The sequence below is a fragment of the Euprymna scolopes genome, chromosome 11, assembly GCF_053919585.1.
Source record: "Euprymna scolopes isolate OS-2025 chromosome 11, ASM5391958v1, whole genome shotgun sequence".
Taxonomy (NCBI): domain Eukaryota; kingdom Metazoa; phylum Mollusca; class Cephalopoda; order Sepiida; family Sepiolidae; genus Euprymna; species Euprymna scolopes.
Genome location: NC_136492.1, coordinates 106,752,509 through 106,772,418, shown reverse-complemented (window position 1 = coordinate 106,772,418; position 19,910 = coordinate 106,752,509). Strand labels below are relative to the sequence as shown.

Genomic DNA, 19,910 nt, shown 5'->3' with positions numbered 1-19,910 from the left:
TGATCGTTTATGTATATTCATGTTTATTTAATTTATTTATTTGTTTATTTTCTATTGTTTTTGTTTATTTTTAAAACTATTTTGTATCGCTATCCTAGAGTAAATTTTATCTTGTGAACACAATTGTTTGCTATTTCTCTTCTACAGTTTAATAGATGTTGGGGTTCTTTAAAGTACAGGATAGCAAATTTTTCATGAAGGCATAATCTACATGGCTCTTCTAGGTCCCTACATGTGGTAGCTTGTCTTATTATTTTCCATTCAACTACCGGCGGATGTCTGCTTTCCTTGAGTTCCCAGTTCGTAGAATATTCAGTGTAGCTTAATCGCCATATATATTTTATAACTTACTAACTAGCTCTACCTACGTATTGGTAGCAAGTCATTAGTCAAGCACGTCTGATTAAGTTGTTTTTTTTCAGAGTTTTCTGGATATCTTTTCAATTCACCGAGCGATCTTTTTTGTTTCAGCTGGCATGTTGTATACAATAACACCCAAAAGTTGTTGTTCAGCTATATTCTTTCCAAGCGCTTTCTCTCAGTACATCCGATCGTTGTCAGGAGCAATTGTTGTTGTCGTCGTTTTCTTATTCTTTTTCTTTGAGGCTTAAACAAAAGATATCCCCCCCCCCAAAAAAAAACAGAAAAAGGAATAATTCTGCCATGTTCAATCAAACATGCTTGAATATATATATATATATATATATATATATATTTATATATATATATATATATATATATATATATATATATAAATGAGAGAGGAAGTTGGAATTCTTTTTATCTATGTTTTTTTTTTAATTCCCTCTCAGGTGCTTTTGGCCCAGATTCACCTCGGACTCTAACTCCTGATATCACAATCCAGAGACCACGGACAATCTATGGTGTGTCAAAAGTTCATGGAGAATTACTTGGAGAGGTTTGTGTATACGTTTGCATTGTTTTTGTTTAAAAGCACCTTTCAATCTTTCAACTATTTTATGGACTATTGAATGTTGAATTCAATCATTTTTATAGAGGGATCGCCTTTCACATAGAATTGCGAAAAATGCCAAATACAAATCTAGTTGGATCTAGTTCACTCACATATACTGTAATATCCTTGGGAAACGCATGGGTACAATAGCAACTTGTGCTCAATTAGTTGTTTACAATAGGGATTGTTTTGTCATTAAATCCAAGAGTTGATATACCATAAAATAAGCTGGACTATTGAGTCTGATGGTTTTATGTATTCATATTTAGTAAGCAGAATTTCATAGAAATTCCACGGTACCTTACCTTGCAACTTTCCTTACTTACCGTGAAAATGTTTCCCAGTTTTGTTTTTTTCTTAATAAATAAAACAAACGGTTTATTGTTTTTATTTATTCATTTATTGTAATGATTTAAATTAAATTAAAAATAAATAGGTCTTTTCTTGCCACATAAAACCTGTATTTTAATTGCATCAATTTCTCCTTTAACAAATCTTTGTTCTTTAATATACTACAGATTGTTAATCTCGCCCTATCGTACTACTTGGTTAGGATTATAGTTAGAGATCAGTAACGCAAATAGCATTCTCATGTTTATCAGTGTGTCATGAACAATACGATGAAAAACAATGTCCACAGTACGCACATCTAAGAACAAATATTACGACTTCAATTATGGCTACCAATTTTAATTTCTTGATAAAGATAGGACAACTTGATTGAGGCATACACATACGTAACGTATTTAAGATGAGAAAAATGAGAGTTAAATTCTAGTAAATAAGAAATAAATTCGTATTCGGCTTATTTGAGGAAGGATATAAAATATATAAGACTATCGTTATTTTCATAGCAAGCGTTCGACTGAACTCCAATCTATGGTTCCTCCTTGCTTAACTTCCACAAAAAAACACTCGACTAACTACAACTACTATAAACTATTTCCTCCACTCTCTATATGTGCCTAAATCTAAATGCAGATTTCATGAACAAAGTTTCTTTTCCAAAACTGCTCGCCTGTGGAACACTGTTCCGCTGGCCTGCTTCCCAGTTGAATACAACATGGTAGCCTGCAAGTCCAATGTAAACAAGTTTTGTTGAGCCGTCCTCATAAATTCTACTCAATTTATATCATTAACGATTACTATACTACCACCTTACATTCATTAACCCTTATCCTCAAGTGGCTTTTGGACCTTTATAAGTGGTGACTCCCAAGTAAAAAAAGGTAAAAAAAAAAAGCACCAAGATAAAAGATGAATTTGAAATGATGTGAATTATAGAAAGAGCAACGAGTTGAAATAAAAAAATTTGAGAACATTTGAAACATCTGTTTTATTAACATAGACATTTGTTTAGCTGCTGCAAGGTGGAAAACGTGTGTGAATGTTTTACACACGTTCGGAAAGTGAAAATGCAACGGCTGACATACATTGCCCTCTGCCACCTCCAACCGTTATTCTTTAAAGGTCAGAAGTCATCTCAACAGAAGTCGATGAAATCACATGATTTTCTGGCCAGGTCTTTTCTGTCTCTCTTAGCTCGAAAGAATTCTAAGAAAAAGGATGCACACATATCTGATTGCTTTCCCAGTGCTGTTATCCATCTATCTATCTGGCTGGCTTTCTCTCTCTCTCTCACATATATTCAAAAATAATCTTTCTCTGTAACTATTCTTCTCTGTTTTGAATAAATCTTAATAAAAACTGAAAAACTATGTAACTTTATATCCACATACGATCAAAATCTTCTATTAATTAATACAATTTAGTTAAAATTAATTTATCTTTTATTTTCATTAATATAAGAGATTCTTAATTTTTCGTTATGTTTGTTTTTCTTTTTAATGCAAAGGAACGCTATTCCGCTTTAAAAGTATACTGTATTATCTTCCTTACATATTATAATCATTTTATTGATTAATTATATTTTATGAATTTTAACTGTACTAATTAAATGATATATTTCATTAATTTAATTTTTTTCAACTTCACCCCTGCACTTTTATATTTATTTTTGTATATTTATTTCTTTTATTATTAAATTATTGCCCCAAAATTGTTTGGCTTTTAATTTAATAAACCTTATTAAAAAAAAATTGATAATTAGCATCTGAGTAGTTTTGTTTTATTAATACACGTCTTGTCTTCCACTGTTGTTCTGTTTTTATTGTGGTTAATTCAGAGCCATGACACTGGTGGCAGAAGGATTCGAGAAATGCACTCACACCAAAACCGTAATGCCTTAGGAGTTCAACAGTAATAAACCAGTGTTCTCATAACACTGGCCACAGAGGATTCAACAACTCATGAAAGGAAAAGGAATTTAATAAACCAGTGTTCCCATAACACTGGCAATACGAGAATTTGAGAAAGAATTTTTTTCTCACAGTAATCCCAAACCAATAAAATAACAACTCTGTTAATTGACTTAAAAAAAATTAACTGGGTAAAACCCAATACCCCGAAAAAAAGAAAAAAAAAAATTCAGAACCGGATAAGCACAAGACGAGAAACTGGAAGTAAAATCTTTTTACAAAGAACAAATTGTGTTGGCCCATCCTACCGGAAAAATACATATCAAAAGTTGTAAACGAAAAAAAAAAAAGATTAAATTCTTTATCTTCTTATTGTGTTGAGTGTTAAAAAAATAATTGTCGCTGTTGTTTTCTCTGCATGACCTAGAAGAAAAAAACGTCTTTATTCTATTGTTTTTTTCACCCTAGAAAAAATATACATAATTTTTTTTTATTTTTTTTTTAAATTTTAACTGTTCTCTTTGACAATTTTTTACGCTAAAGGAAAAAATATAAACAATTTTTGCACCTCTGAGTGCATTTATTTTGTGTCGGTTAAACAGCATAATTAAAAGTAAACAAAAGGTAAAGTAAAAGGTTGATATATATATATATATATATATATATATATATATATATATATATTTGTTTTTTCTTTTTTTGAATAGCTGTTTTCTTTTTGTCCAAAGAAAGAAAATGCAAGCGTCTTAAAATTGTCAAGTGCAACAAACATTTTATTTTGAAACATATTTTTCCCAACTGTTTCAAATAATGTGAAAATAATCTTTATTCTGCCTGGTATTTGGAAAAAGAGAGAAAAAAAAGGACGAACTACAAAAGTCTTGTTCCTGATGGACGAGATTAAAAAAGAAAGAGCAAATCGAACAGAAAGAAATGCACCAGGACTTATTGGAGAAATAGGAAGAAAAACAGGAAATGATGACACACCATCAACAAAAGCTAGAGGAACAACAAGTTGAATTACAGAAATAATGGTCCGAGCAACTAATGGAACATCAAAGACAATCAATGGAACATCAAAAACAATCGTCCGAGCATCAACAATCGACAGAGGAACTGCTGACGCAAATTTTGAAGAGTAATATGCATGCGAAAAATGATTTAGCTTTTTCCTAAAATACGATATGGTCCGCAATAAATATTTTCAAGTATGAAGAAGATGAAAAATCATTTGCAGATTATTTCAGGAGATATGGAGACTTTCTTAATATCGACTGGGGTGACTGGTCTGACCAAAAGAAGACCCGACTGCTACTACGTAAGCTTCAAACGATTGAACACGACAAATTCATGGACTTCATCTTGCCACAAAAACCACAGAGTTATCATTCAATGAGACGGTAAATCTGCTAACAGAACTATTCTTCCCCAGAATGTCTCTTGTCCATAAGAGATGGAAATGCTTAAATATGACCAAAGACGATAATGGCAACAAAAATTACGATATCGGAATTAACAGAAGGTAATTTTAAATGCCTAGTTTTTGCACAAGGTTTAACCTCAGGAAAAGATGCGGAAATCAGGCGCAGAGTTCTAACGAAGTTAGAAAATGAACTGAACTTGACACTGCAAAAATTGACTTAAGATTGTCAAAAAATGGAAATAATAAAAAAAAGATGTAAAAAATATCGAAACGGGCATCACAAATATAAAAAAGTAACCAAGAAAAACCTGATGACCAACAATATGACAGTACACACAAATTTATCCCCAAAAGCCTGAGAAGCCAAAAGCACTGAGCCCTTGTTTCAGATGTGGTGGTAAACACTGGGTCAAGGATTGCTCATACTTTACAAGAAAATTTCTTCTATGTAATAAAATGGGACATAAAAGTTCTCAGTGCAGGAAGAATCAGAACAAAAGCTGAGTATGTGTAACCATAACCTGAGATGCCTTAGAAGAAACCTATATAAATACATAATGGCCAAATTCTTGGCATGGATATTAAATTTCAATTAAACAGTGGATCGGATCTTACAATATTAAGCTTCAAAACGTGGAAGAAATTACGAAAACCTACTATGCTAAGAACCCATTGAATGGCAAAAGCTGTCACTGGCACCATAATTAATTTGAGGGTGAATTAATCACCAACATCACCTTGCTGGGAGAAACTAAAAAGCTCAAAATATATGTATTAAAAAATAGTGAAAACGTTCGAACATGATTGGATGGATGAGTTTAACCTATGAGACTTCTCTATCTCCACACTTTGCAAAAAATAGAAGCCTGCCCAGCGGAAACTAAGAAACTAATAACTAGCTTTAAGGAAGAATTCCCAGATGTATTCACTCTTGACCTTGGGAGATGTACAAAAATGGCTGCAGATTTTAAGCTGAAACCAGGCATCCCACTGGTTTAAAAAAAAAAAAAAAATGCAACTTCCCTTTCGCATCCCTGAACAAGATAAATCAGGAACTGGGCAGATTGGAAAATACCGGTATACTGTCTAAAATTAAATACAGTGAGTGGCTGCTCTGGCAGTCTACATAAAAAAGAGGTTTGAGGAAATCCGCGTTTGTGCCAACTTTTTGACCAGACTTAACGGGTCATTAGAAGACTTCCACTATCCATTACTCAGCCCAGAGGAAGTGTTCACAAAATCAAATAGCAACAAGTTTTTTCTAATATTGACCTGAGCGATGCTTATTTACAAATTCCTGTAAACAACAAAAGTGCTAACTTCCTCTGTATTATTACCTATCGGAGTTTGTATAGATATGAAAAGTTTGCGTTCAGGGTCAAAGTAGCATCTGCTATATTCCAGCAGATCATGGATACCATGCTGGACGACCTTTGATAAACTGCTGTCCAAACACACAATGTAACAGTTAACATCAGCCTCACCTGTAGCATATTTGTGTTCATTGATTTTCAACATGTTGTACTGCTTTTGGGATCAGGATCACAAACACCATTCTTATACATCATGAACAACAAAATGGCGACCAATGTTGATCACATGCAAATCTGAGTACAATATGGCACAATAAACTGCCATGTTGTGTTCGTACATGCATCACAAAAGCTTGCATGTTTGTGATTTTGTGACTGCTATATTGTTCATATCCAAACAAAATTTGTGCATGGTTTGAGTCTTTTGTAAACCAGAGTCTCTCATTTTTACTTCACGTATCACTCTCATTTTTACTTCACGTATCACTCTGTTATGGAGTTTTAAAAAATGGGAAATAATTCATGATTAGAGTTACTTCCCTTTAGATTAAAGGTACTTTTTTTCTATTTATACTAGCGGGGGGTACCCGGTGTTGACCGGGTGCTTGTAGTTGTGTGCATTTGGGGGGGGGGGTAAAGAAGAACAAAAAGAAAACTTAACCCTGTTTAAATATAAAAAAACGATAAAAAAAAACAGCAATTTTAAAAATGGAAAAAAAATAAGGAGGGGGGAGGCTTGGTGACAGGTCAACTTGAAACAGAGTAGGTAATGTGAGCCATAGGCTGAGCCTGAACACTTGCGCTACAGTGACAGTCAATGTAAGAGCAATTAAAAAGTGAATGTCACACTATTCCATAGTTTTTAATGAGGTCAAATCGTTTTACTGCAGGATAGTTGACGGTGACGTTTACATCCAGTTCAAATCCAGTTTCACTGTTTTTGTACTGAAAAGTGAAAGCAACATGCGGCAATCCGAATATGTGGAATATTTATCTTTTGAAAGTCGGCAAATTAAATAGACAGGCGACCCCCGTTGTTAACTCGTACATATTATGATTTAGATGTGATATAAAAAGTTTTAAGAAGAAGTGACACCCACGAGAAGGCATCGGAAAAAAAGCCGTTCTCAGACATACACAAAAACACAAAACACACACACACACACACACACACACACACACACACACACACACACACACATTTTGGTTTATATATATATATATATATATATATATATATATATATATATATATATATATAAAATAATGAATTCAAATTAAAGTTCAATCATGTAATTGTTAATCAGTGTTTTCTACCAATAAAACTCGTCTACAAATAAAGTAGAGTTAGTTATAATTTATTACATCAGAATAAGAAATAGATATATTTTCACTTGAAATTTCAATGAGTTTATTCACCATTTCTTATGATGAAAAATTAAATAATAAAAATTATTGCATTATTAACTGAAATTACATTTTTAAGTCAACATGTCTATTTATTTACAGTTATCCATGTGTATATGTTTATATATTTGTATGTACAATGTTCACTCCTAAACTAATTAACCGATCATTATGAATTTTGGAGCTCAGAGTAGGTAATGTGAGCTATATTTAGTTTAATTTACTGTCATGTAAAAATGGAGTATAAGCACTTTATGAAAGTTTAAATGCCTCCAATCTCTTTTTTTGTGAAATTTTAATATTTTAACATATGTATTAATAGATATTGCCTAAATTTCAGTTTTGCTGAAGTATTTAAAAGATTTTTAGGGAGTATTATTATGGATACAATCTCCCATTTGAAAATTAAAATATTTCAGATTTGAATTAAATTTGATCCATATTCATTTAATTAAAATTAAACAAGATTCTCTGAATATTTATTTCTCTTAAAACCCCTTAATTTTATGCTTTAAATTTTAGATATTTTTAGAATTACAATCTTAAAGTGAATTTTTATCGAAATCGACATCAAGACTTCTAGACAGAAGGTTTATTTTCATTATATATTAATTTTAATCTTCGTAAGAAAACATAGAAGTGGTGCAAAACTGTTCATGAAATTAATTTTACCTATCTTGGGAAGGACACTTCGAGTATATATATATATATATATATATATATATATATATATATATTTATATCACTTTTAATTTAATTTTTTTAGTACATATATTTATTCCACTTTTAATTTAATATTTTTTATATATATATTTATATTACTTTCAATTTAATATTTTTGATATATTATATATTTATATCACTTTAAATTTAATATTTCTAATATATATATTTATATCACTTTAAATTTAATATTTCTAATATATATATTTATATCAGTTTAAATTTAATATTTCTAATATATATATTTATATCACTTTAAATTTAATATTTTTGATATATATATTTATATCACTTTAAATTTAATATTTCTAATATATATATTTATATCATTTTAAATTTAATATTTCTAATATATATATTTATATCACTTTAAATTTAATATTTCTAATATATATATTTATATCACTTAAAATTTAATATTTCTAATATATATATTTATATCACTTTAAATTTAATATTTTTGATATATATATTTATATCGCTTTAAATTTAATATTTCTAATATATATATTTATATCACTTTAAATTTAATTATTTTTTATATATATATTTATATCACTTTAAATTTAATATTTTTGATATATATATTTATATCACTTTAAATTTAATATTTCTAATATATATATTTATATCGCTTTAAATTTAATATTTCTAATATATATATTTATATCACTTTACATTTAATATTTCTAATATATATATTTATATCACTTTAAATTTAATATTTCTAATATATATATTTATATCACTTTAAATTTAATATTTTTGATATATATATTTATATCGCTTTAAATTTAATATTTCTAATATATATATTTATATCACTTTAAATTTAATAATTTTTTATATATATATTTATATCACTTTAAATTTAATAATTTTTGATATATATATTTATATCACTTTAAATTTAATATTTTTGATATATATATTTATATCGCTTTAAATTTAATATTTCTAATATATATATTTATATCACTTTAAATTTAATAATTTTTTATATATATATTTATATCACTTTAAATTTAATAATTTTTGATATATATATTTATATCGCTTTAAATTTAATATTTCTAATATATATATTTATATCGCTTTAAATTTAATATTTCTAATATATATATTTATATCACTTTAAATTTAATAATTTTTATATATATATTTATATCACTTTAAATATAATATTTTTGATATATATATTTATATCACTTTAAATATAATATTTCTAATATATTTATTTATATCACTTTAAATTTAATATTTTTGATATATATATTTATGTCACTTTAAATTTTATATTTCTAATATATATATTTATATCATTTTAAATTTAATATTTTGTATATATATATTTATATAACTTTAAATATAATATTTCTAGTATACATATTTATATCACTTTAAATTTAATATTTTTGATATATATATTTATATAACTTTAAATATAATATTTCTAGTATATATATTTATATCACTTTAAATTTAATATTTTTGATATATATATTTATGTCACTTTAAATTTAATTTTTCTAATATATATATTTATATCACTTTAAATATAATATTTCTAGTATATATATTTATATCACTTTAAATTTAATATTTCTAATATATATATTTATATAACTTTAAATATAATATTTCTAGTATATATATTTATATCACTTTAAATTTAATATTTCTAATATATATATTTATATAACTTTAAATGTAATATTTCTAATATATATATTTATATCACTTTAAATTTAATTATTTTTTATATATATATTTATATCACTTTAAATTTAATATTTTTGATATATATATTTATATCACTTTAAATTTAATATTTCTAATATATATATTTATATCGCTTTAAATTTAATATTTCTAATATATATATTTATATCACTTTACATTTAATATTTCTAATATATATATTTATATCACTTTAAATTTAATATTTCTAATATATATATTTATATCACTTTAAATATAATATTTCTAATATATTTATTTATATCACTTTAAATTTAATATTTTTGATATATATATTTATGTCACTTTAAATTTTATATTTCTAATATATATATTTATATAATTTTAAATTTAATATTTTGTATATATATATTTATATAACTTTAAATATAATATTTCTAGTATACATATTTATATCACTTTAAATTTAATATTTTTGATATATATATTTATATAACTTTAAATATAATATTTCTAGTATATATATTTATATCACTTTAAATTTAATATTTTTGATATATATATTTATGTCACTTTAAATTTAATTTTTCTAATATATATATTTATATCACTTTAAATATAATATTTCTAGTATATATATTTATATCACTTTAAATTTAATATTTTTGATATATATATTTATATAACTTTAAATATAATATTTCTAGTATATATATTTATATCACTTTTAATTTAATATTTTTGATATATATATTTATATCACTTTAAATTTAATATTTCTAATATATATATTTATATCACTTTAAATATAATATTTCTAATATATATATTTATATCACTTTAAATTTAATATTTCTAATATATATATTTATATAACTTTAAATGTAATATTTCTAATATATATATTTATATAACTTTAAATGTAATATTTCTAATATATATATTTGTCACTTTAAATTTAATATTTCTAATATATTTATTTATATCACTTTAAATTTAATATTTCTAATATATATATTTATATCACTTTAAATATAATATTTCTTTCGAAGCACTGTCGTAATTGTATTCTTGCATATTCTTATGTCCCAGATGCTTCTAATGTTTTCTGGAGTTCAGAACGAGTTATTCGTGGATCCTTCTTCACTTCATGGACGAAAAGTCGAGCCATACGGTTAGAAATTTTGGAAGGACACCCTAAGTGTGGTAGATTTGAAGTGCACTGGTTGGACTTCCATCTACGAATCGTGTCACCGACAGTCGAAATTGGGATATGCAACATTGTTGAATTTTTTCTATACCCTGAACCATCCATGTGTAGCTGAACAACTAATTTTCTTGTCTTTTCTGACAATTCTCCAGTTTTAGACATTGTATAAACAGTGCGACTAAATTGGCCAAAATAAATAATATGCCGTCAAGAGTTATCTGGATTTACGTAACTCTCTGAACCATCACATGACAAATATTTGGCTAATTAAAACTATTTTTCTTTGTAATGCGTAATTATATAAGATTTTTGATACGAAATTTGTATTTATCATACAAAAACACATTAGAATAGCAATTTGTTATTGTTTTTGTTTTCGTGTAATAAAAAATACATCAACTTTTTATACTTATTGCACCCACTGTATATATCTGATAAAAAACGACTTTATTTTTGCACCAACCTAATATAATAGTATATATATATATATATATATATATATATATATATATATATATATATATATATATAAATAAATGTTTAGAGGTACAGAATTTAAATACAGTTTTAAATATAATGGGCGGAAGTCTCTCGAGAGCTCTTTCAGCTATCATCTCATCAGGAGAAAATCGATAGTGTAAAAATAATAATACTATGTCGAAAATAAAGAGTTCTGATGGGGAACTATTGAATGTGCCAAAAATTATGGGGACACTAAAATAAAGTTTATTAACGTTTAAAAAACGATTAAAATATTGGCACAACGAAGGGAAAAAAACCAAAAAAAACGGAGAAAAGATTCACAGTTCCCCAAAGAGAAACAATGCGTTAGATGTTTCTTTCTGTCGGCACAAAGAAGGTTTCCGCACCGCAATAGAGACAGACTCCAAAATCTTTAAATGGTTTCTGGAGTCCGCTCTATGTAGCACCTCGAACCATTCTATTTTATATCTATCGGCAGAGCACGGGTTGTCAACCAAATGCTGGCCAATAGCAGAGTCCAGAGTGCTATTTTTGGCACATTCAATAGTTCCCCATCAGAACTCTTTACTTTCGACATAGTATTATTATTTTTACGCTATCGATTTTCTCCTGATGAGATGATAGCTGAAAGAGCTCTCGAGAGACTTCCGCCCATTATATTTAAAACAATATATATATATATATATATATATATATATATATATATATATATATATATATATATATATGTATATGAAAAGAAAAAAATATATATAAAGTTAAAAGGAAAGTAACACAAATTGTACTTATTTACATGAAAAATCTGTTAAACTTTCACAGGTGTTGTTTCATGTTACAATTTTCATCCCAAGACAATTCATCTGTTATAGCCAAAACCAATTCATTTAATAATATATATCTTTGACATTTTTCAGTATTATCACCACAAGTTTGGTTTGGACTTTCGGTGTCTTCGATTTCCTGGCATTATTTCTGCAGATTCAAATCCTGGAGGAGGAACAACAGGTAAATATGGAATGGAACGTACTCATAGCACTTGTGCCCCCTCGACTAACTTGAGAACAGAAAACTCTCACCCTTTTACTGTTGAGGTCCTTAGATGCTGAAAGCCTTCTACTCTAATAATTTCTTCCTTCAGACTTCTAGTCTTTGGAATTCCCTTTGTTTTCTGTGTCCCTGACTGTACTAATATACAGAAGTTTAAATGTAATGTGGACAGACATCTCGCTGCTCAACTCCCCACAATCCCCTGCCAGATACTTTCCAAGTAAGGGGCTACTATTTGGGGTGAAAATGTGTAAAAAACAAAAATTAAAAAATAATTTATTAACAATGTAGAGAAACGAAATCCCCAAATACACATGTAACATAAAACGACAAGTAAAACGACAAGTTTGTTGAACCTAAAGAGTTAGAGGGTAATCAGGAGTGTACCCTAAAGGATTAGAGAGTAATCAATTAGAGTTGACTTAAAAAAGGATTAGAGAGTAATCAAGAGTTGACCCTAAAAGGTTAGAGAGCAACTGAAAGTTATTAAGACTTAACATTCAATAGAATAACTGTTATAGCAGATCAAAAAGTAGAAACAAACATTACCCGTCAGTAAGAATTCTGTTTGATTATGTTGTGTATAATGTTAGGTTTAATAGTGGAGCAGCTTAATGTGATTTTTTGCCAGAATCGTTCATTTGGTGATACAAGCATGAAATTTGGCATCAATAGTCTCTGTAAGTTACTTTTTCAGAAAAAAGTGCTGGCCATCAAAAATTTCAATATGGCGACCATTTTTTTCAAGATGGCCGCCAGCAAACCACAAATTTCCATAAACGTTCATTTTTTCCAACTTTTATGCCTAAAAAGGACTGCTAATGCAAGGATGACAAAGTGGATAACCTGTTTTTGCCTATAAAATGCCCCAAAAAGGCTTACAAACCATGCTAGCCATCCTGAAGAAATCAGGTGTTCTTAATTCCGTTACCTTCCTCACTCCATACAAGCCCCTGAATCAACCCATTGAGAAATTGTGACCAAGGTGGCACATCTCACGAGGATCCAATTTAGTACCACCGTTTTTTCCACAGAAGGAGAATTTTGCAGAATATTATGACGAGAGTGTATGTCGCTCACTACCAGGGCACACTGGTGACAGACACTGCTGTGGAACTCAGCATGGGGTTCAATATCAGCTAAACTCCAGTTTAGTATCCCAAATGCTATCTAGCCAGCCCCTAAGGTTGGATAGCCACACCTGGATTGACAGGATGTGCCAGCGCGGGAGAGCCGAGCCAAGGATGACAGGGGCTTTATTGTTATCCGGATGGTGTACAGATCGCATGGGATTTAAATGATATTGGATGAACGATCGGGTTAGGTGTAGGGCAGCAGCATGAACCTAACTGTATCCCATACATCAAAGTGAGCAAAGGTGGTAAGGTGGTAAAAGGATAAACCCTCGGCCTACACCACTTCAACGACTCTTGACAAAAGAGATGAAACTCTAATTCCACCTCTTAACTCATTCCAGAGGAAACAGGACTATGCTGGATATGCGAAAATTGCAAAACTGTACCTTTGTTTTATGCCCTTAATGATATGCCAATGCCCTTTAATCCAGCACGGTTAGATGAAGGAGAAGGCATAGAAGCCACACTAATACAAAATAAAGCAAAATATCACCAAAGCTGCCGACTATTGTTCAATAACACAAAGCTGTCAAGAGGACAGAAAAGGAAAATAACCCCCAGTACATCAGGCACAGAAGAGAACTGTGAGAAGAGACAAAGGACCTCAGACCCTCCAGAGGTACAGTGCTTCTTATGTGAAGAAGAGGATGAAATATCAAATTTAAGACAGGCAATGACCATGCAGCTGAATGAAAGGCTTAATCAGTGTGCCCGGACCCTAAACAATGGAAAGCTCCTAGCAAAGTTAAGTGCTGGTGATGTTGTTGCCCAAGAGCTGAAGTATCACCCTCGATGCTTGGCACAGTTATACAACTCAGAGCGAGCACATCTTAATGTCATGAAGCAAGAGGAGAATGACAGCGGTCAAGGGAAAGACGTTTACCCCCTAGCGTTTTCAGAGCTTGTGATCTACATCATGGATAGCATGGTTACCGGTACAGAAACAACACTCAAGGAACATGTCAAAAGAGCTGCCTATCAAGCAGGTCATGTTTGGGGACAAAGTGTCATACATGATCCAGAACTTCAGTGTCCTTCAAAGTGGGGATTGTCAAAAGAAGATGACTCTTGGAAAATTGTGTGGACTTCACTGGAACCGATTTCAAAATGCTGCAGTGAACTGACAAAATGTGGATGCAAGACTGACTGTGGTGGAAGGTGCAAATGTAAAAAGACTGGGTTGCATTGTACTAAACTTTGCAGTTGCCCTTGTCAAGCTTCTACAGGAACACTAGAACACTGAACGAGCTTAAAGTGAGTAATATTATGACAACAAAACCAACTTAAGCTCGATAAACGCACTGTATTATACAATAATATGCTGAAATTTTTCAAAATTTGGACTCCTATGGCGGCCATCTTGGAAAATGGCCGCCATATTGGAATTTCAGGTGGCCAGCACTTTTTTTCTTAAAATCTACTATCCAGCGAATATTTATGCCAAATTTCATGCTTATATCATCAAATGAACGATTGTTTGGGTAATCTGCTCCACTATAAGGTTTTCATATTTTGTCAACTGAAATAAATGTGTTACTTCTTTGTATTATTGCTATTTATAATATTTATGTTTGCGTCTCTACTGAATACATAATCTCTTTCTTCAATAAACATTGATCACATCTTATATCCTTATTGAAAAAAATGTGACATGCAACATGCCGTGCATAATCTTCTAACAGAGTCACTTTTAAAGGCGAACATTCTTACTTTGCTATTTTCTTCCTTGTGACATTGCTTGAACATTTGGCAACCTACACCCAATGGTGAATGTCACTCAAATAAATGTATTATTTGTTATTATTATATTCATTATTTTATAATGTATTTTTATGTATATAGTAATTATTTTATGTGTATTTGCTATTCTTTTAAAATGCAAATTTCCATTTGTTTTGGATCGATTTCTTTCATAACTGTTTCTTTTTCCTTCTGCTCTTCACATCATTCAATTGGTTTGCATAATCATTTCAAGCCGAGGATGAGGATGCAGGCGTTTAATGCAAAATTATATGAATGCAAATTGCACAACTTTTAGACATCTCAAATCCTTATTCATGGAAATTAAAAAAAAAATTTTTTTATTACATTTTCACCCCAAACAAGGCACATTGCCACTTTGGTGTAGGGGGCTACTATCAGGGGCAACAACTACTGGGGTACTATGTAGAGATTTGGGCAGCAAGATGTCGGTTCACGTAGCACTTCTGCATGTCAGTGCAGTTGGAGAAGCAGGGACCTGGAATGGAATTCTAAAGTCTAGCAGTTCTGGGGAAGAAACTACTGGAGTAGAAAGATCTTTTACATCTAGGGATCTCTACAGTGTGGGGGTGGGATTTAGCAGCCTGTCGGGTTTGTCGAGGGTGTTCACGTTGTGGGGGCACAAGTGCTTTCAGTTCGTCAGAACATTCACCATTAAAATACTTGTAGAACAGGCAGAGGGATGCAACGTTTCGTCGATGGGATACAGGCTGAAGTTTAGATGCCAGTTCAGGGCCTATCAGATTTGCGACTCTCTTTTGAACCTTGTCAAGGAGCGAGAGACTAGTAGCAGATGCACCAGCCCAAATATGACAGCAATACTCCATACATGGGCGAATGGCCTTATAGAGGTACAGGATACTTTCGGGTGTTAGTAGTTTTCTAGCACGGTAGAGAGAGCCCACCTTCCTTGCAGCGGCCCTGGCAATGCTTTCAATGTAATTGTTCCAACTCATGTTTCCTGTGAACGTTAGGCCAAGGAGTTTGAAAGATGTACTCTCAGATAAAGAGTCGTTGGCCATTGCTATAGGTGGTAGAGAAGGTTTCTTGTAATTATTGAACGAAACTAGTTTAGCCTTGGCGGCATTGAACGTGACCATCCATTTTTGTCCCCATTCCACTACAGATTGGAGGTCATCCTCTAGTGTTTTTGCCATTTCTTTAGATATGTGTTTATTTGTTTTCCTGTCATGCCTGTTATAGAGTGTGGTGTCATCAGCATATATACCCATCTCAGAGGCAATTTTGTCGGGGAGATCACTTATGAATATCAGGAACCCCTGGGGCATTCCCACATTTATATCATATTGTTTTGATGTATGACCGTCGAGGACATCCTGGATTTTTCTCTTATCCAAGAAGGATTTAATTATGTTAAGTATTCTACCAGTGATACCATATGATCTAATTTTCCTGAGGAGACCCTCATGCCATACCTTGTCAAAAGCCTTAGATATATCTAGAGTTACCACTCTGCACTCCCTCGCTTTGTCCAGTGAATAGTATATATGTTCAGAGATTACAGTTAGGATGTCTGCTGTGGAACAGGCTTGTCTAAATCCATATTGTTGGTCAGTCAGAAGTTTAGGATCTATAAGGTGATGGACTAGAGCATGGTTAATTAAGGTCTCAAATATTTTGGCAAAAAGTGGGAGGAGGCTAATGGGGCAATAATTTAATGGGTCAGTATTTCGCCAGAATTCTTGAATACTGGTATCATAGAAACAGGTTTCCAACAGCCCGGAAGCAAGATTCATTAAGGCATTTATTGTAGAGTTTGGAGAGAACTGGAGCTACTTCGGCTGAGCACTTTTTTAATAGCACAGCTGGGATGAGATTGGGTCCACATGCTTTTGAAGTGTCAAGGTTTTTTATGATAGCATGCACCTGAGCAGGGGTGATTTTCAGATCGTCTAGCGTGGTGTCTGTCCGCATAGGAAATTCAGGTAGGGGGTGGTTGGAAGGGTCCAGTGTGGAGTTTGAGCCAAACCAACTGGCAAGCATGTTAGCCTTCTCGGTTGCTGAGCAAACAACCTCGTGATTTTTGTTGATTGTCCATTATTTACTACACTGTTGTAGATTTTCCAGAAGTCACGAGTTCCTAGTTTTTGTGCTTCAATGCGTTTTTTAGTGGTTTCTGTAAATTCTTTCTCAGCTGTCGCTATTTCTTTCTTTTATTCTATGAAAATTACGACCCAATCAAATGGAAGAAATGACAGTGTTTAATTGTTTACAGTTTCTTATATTTCTTTAATCTATGGTTGTAATGCTTAACCAAAATATGCACACATAGCTAACACAAGGGGATTCCTTCCCTGTTTTCTGCTTTCCTAATTGTACTAACATGCAGAAATTTAAATGTAATGCGAACAGACACCTCACTGCTCAACTTTCTACTAAGAGTGCCCCTGTAGACATGCTCCCTAATTCACAGTAACCTCTTACATCTCAGTAGAAATCTACCTTGTTTGGAGGGAATGTGAGTTAAAAAAATACTTAGTCTTTGTACTATTGGGATTTTAGAAATATTTCAAAATAAGTATGCGTGAGGTTGGCTTTTCTTGAGTCATCCAACACCAGTAGACGTACGTAAAACATTGACAAATTCCAAGCTCCAAATCTCTTAATCAATTATTACTGACAACAAATCTGTCCCTGGCAAGGATTGCCTTCAAATCTTCTCTTTGCATCTGGCCACCAGAGTAAGTGCCTTCTTGCAGATTCATCTTCACGGATTACATATTTTGCAAGAGCTAGTAATCTTCTGCTCACAACCACTGACACATGAGGCAAGGATCCGTACAATGACTGATCCGTGGGATGTCTTTTCCAGGAGTTGTTATAAGCTACTTGTATATGTACCATCTAGTCGTTTTCTATCTGCCATGCTCAACATCCACAATTCTGAGCCTTACAGAAGGATTGTCTCTATGCAGGCCTTGAAGACTTTTGTTTAGTTTCCCGGTGCTTGTTAAGACAGAGTAGATGGATCGATTTTTTTTAAGTATGTGGGTTTAAGTAAAAACAACAGTACTTACTTAATTGTTATGTCGAAAATAGTAATATATCCAAAAATGGCGAAAATTTATTGAGTAGAAAGTTATTTATAGTTAAAAGTATTTTTTATAGAATATTGGGAGAAATTGCATTTTCCCTAAATGTAAACACCTTGAAGATTGTGAATACAGGGGGCATATTTATCTCTCTTTTTGCCACTTTAATGGCTGACATACTATCTTAGACCATAGCGATAGATTTTTTTTTTTACTAAAAACATAATAGCAGTTGTTCTAATTGATGACTTTTCGTAATTTGTGGATATATTACTATTTTCGACATGACAATTAAGTACTGTTGTTTTTGTTTGAAATCACATATTTAAAAAAAAATCGATCTGTCGAATCTATCGACTCTATCTTAACAAGCACCTGTTTCCTTTTTGATTGAAGACTTCCACATTTTCTGAGACGAATAGAGTACACTCCATGACTCCTATCCTATGCAATCTTAACATAAGTAAAAGAACAAAGCAATAATTCCAAACAACATTAATACACAACAAAAACAAAGAATTATGAAAATATAAAAATGCTGGATAAACCGATACTTTTGTTACCGTAATATTTTTAAATAGTTTTTTCAGGCTAAATTCAAGTTTGACGATATTTTTGTTTTTATTAAATTGTTAGGTGGAAGCACAGAATAGTTAGAAAACACCCTCCCCCTCCCCATGTTAAGAATGGCTTTCAAAATAATAACATTATTATTTCAGCACGGTAACAAAAGTGCATAAGTACCGATAAACCATTTTGTAACAATTATATTTTCATTTGTCATTTTTTTCCTCATTTCAGATTATGCCGTCCATATTTTCCATGATGCTGTTTCTACCAAGAAATTCGAATGTTTCCTTAAACCAGATACTCGACTACCCATGATGTACATAGATGATTGTCTCAATTCTGTTGTACAGTTTATGGAAGCGCCTCCAGAAAAGTTGCTAAAGAGAACTTATAATGTAAATTCTATGAGTTTTACTCCTGCAGAACTTGTCGAGGAGGTCAAGAAACATGTTCCTGACCTTGAAGTCACTTACAAACCTGATGAAAGACAAGCAATTGGTAACTGTACTTTTTTTAATCTTGAAACAAATTGTTTTTAAATAATAGTTTTGTTACAAATTATTTTCTTTGACTGCCACGAACCCACCCGTGTGCCCTATTCTGACGGCCAGTATGCAAGTCTCCTAGACCTTTTTCTCACAACTTGCTCTGAATTATGTTCAGTTTCCGTTCTGTCTCTACTTGGATCTTCTGACCACTCTGTTATTTTACATTAAGATAAAAATGAAATGTAAAACGTCTTCAGACGTACCTCTCCATCGTACAGTATATTGATACTCTATAGCAGACTGGGATAGCTTCCGTACATTTATATCAGATCTACCTCTGCGTTCCATGTTTAAAAAGGAT

The 19,910-nt window shown here is 31.0% G+C and overlaps 1 protein-coding gene across 2 annotated transcripts in view; it reads left to right on the top strand.

Annotated features, from left to right (window-relative positions):
• LOC145288042 (L-threonine 3-dehydrogenase, mitochondrial-like) overlaps positions 1–19,910 on the top strand; it is a 128,675-nt gene that overhangs the window by 102,117 nt on the left and 6,648 nt on the right. For both annotated transcript variants that reach the window (XM_080136059.1, XM_080136060.1), the window contains exons 6-8: positions 813–919; positions 12,409–12,499; positions 19,293–19,559. In XM_080136059.1, coding sequence (XP_079992185.1) covers positions 813–919; positions 12,409–12,499; positions 19,293–19,559 — 465 coding nt within the window. The remainder of the gene's footprint in view (positions 1–812; positions 920–12,408; positions 12,500–19,292; positions 19,560–19,910) is intronic.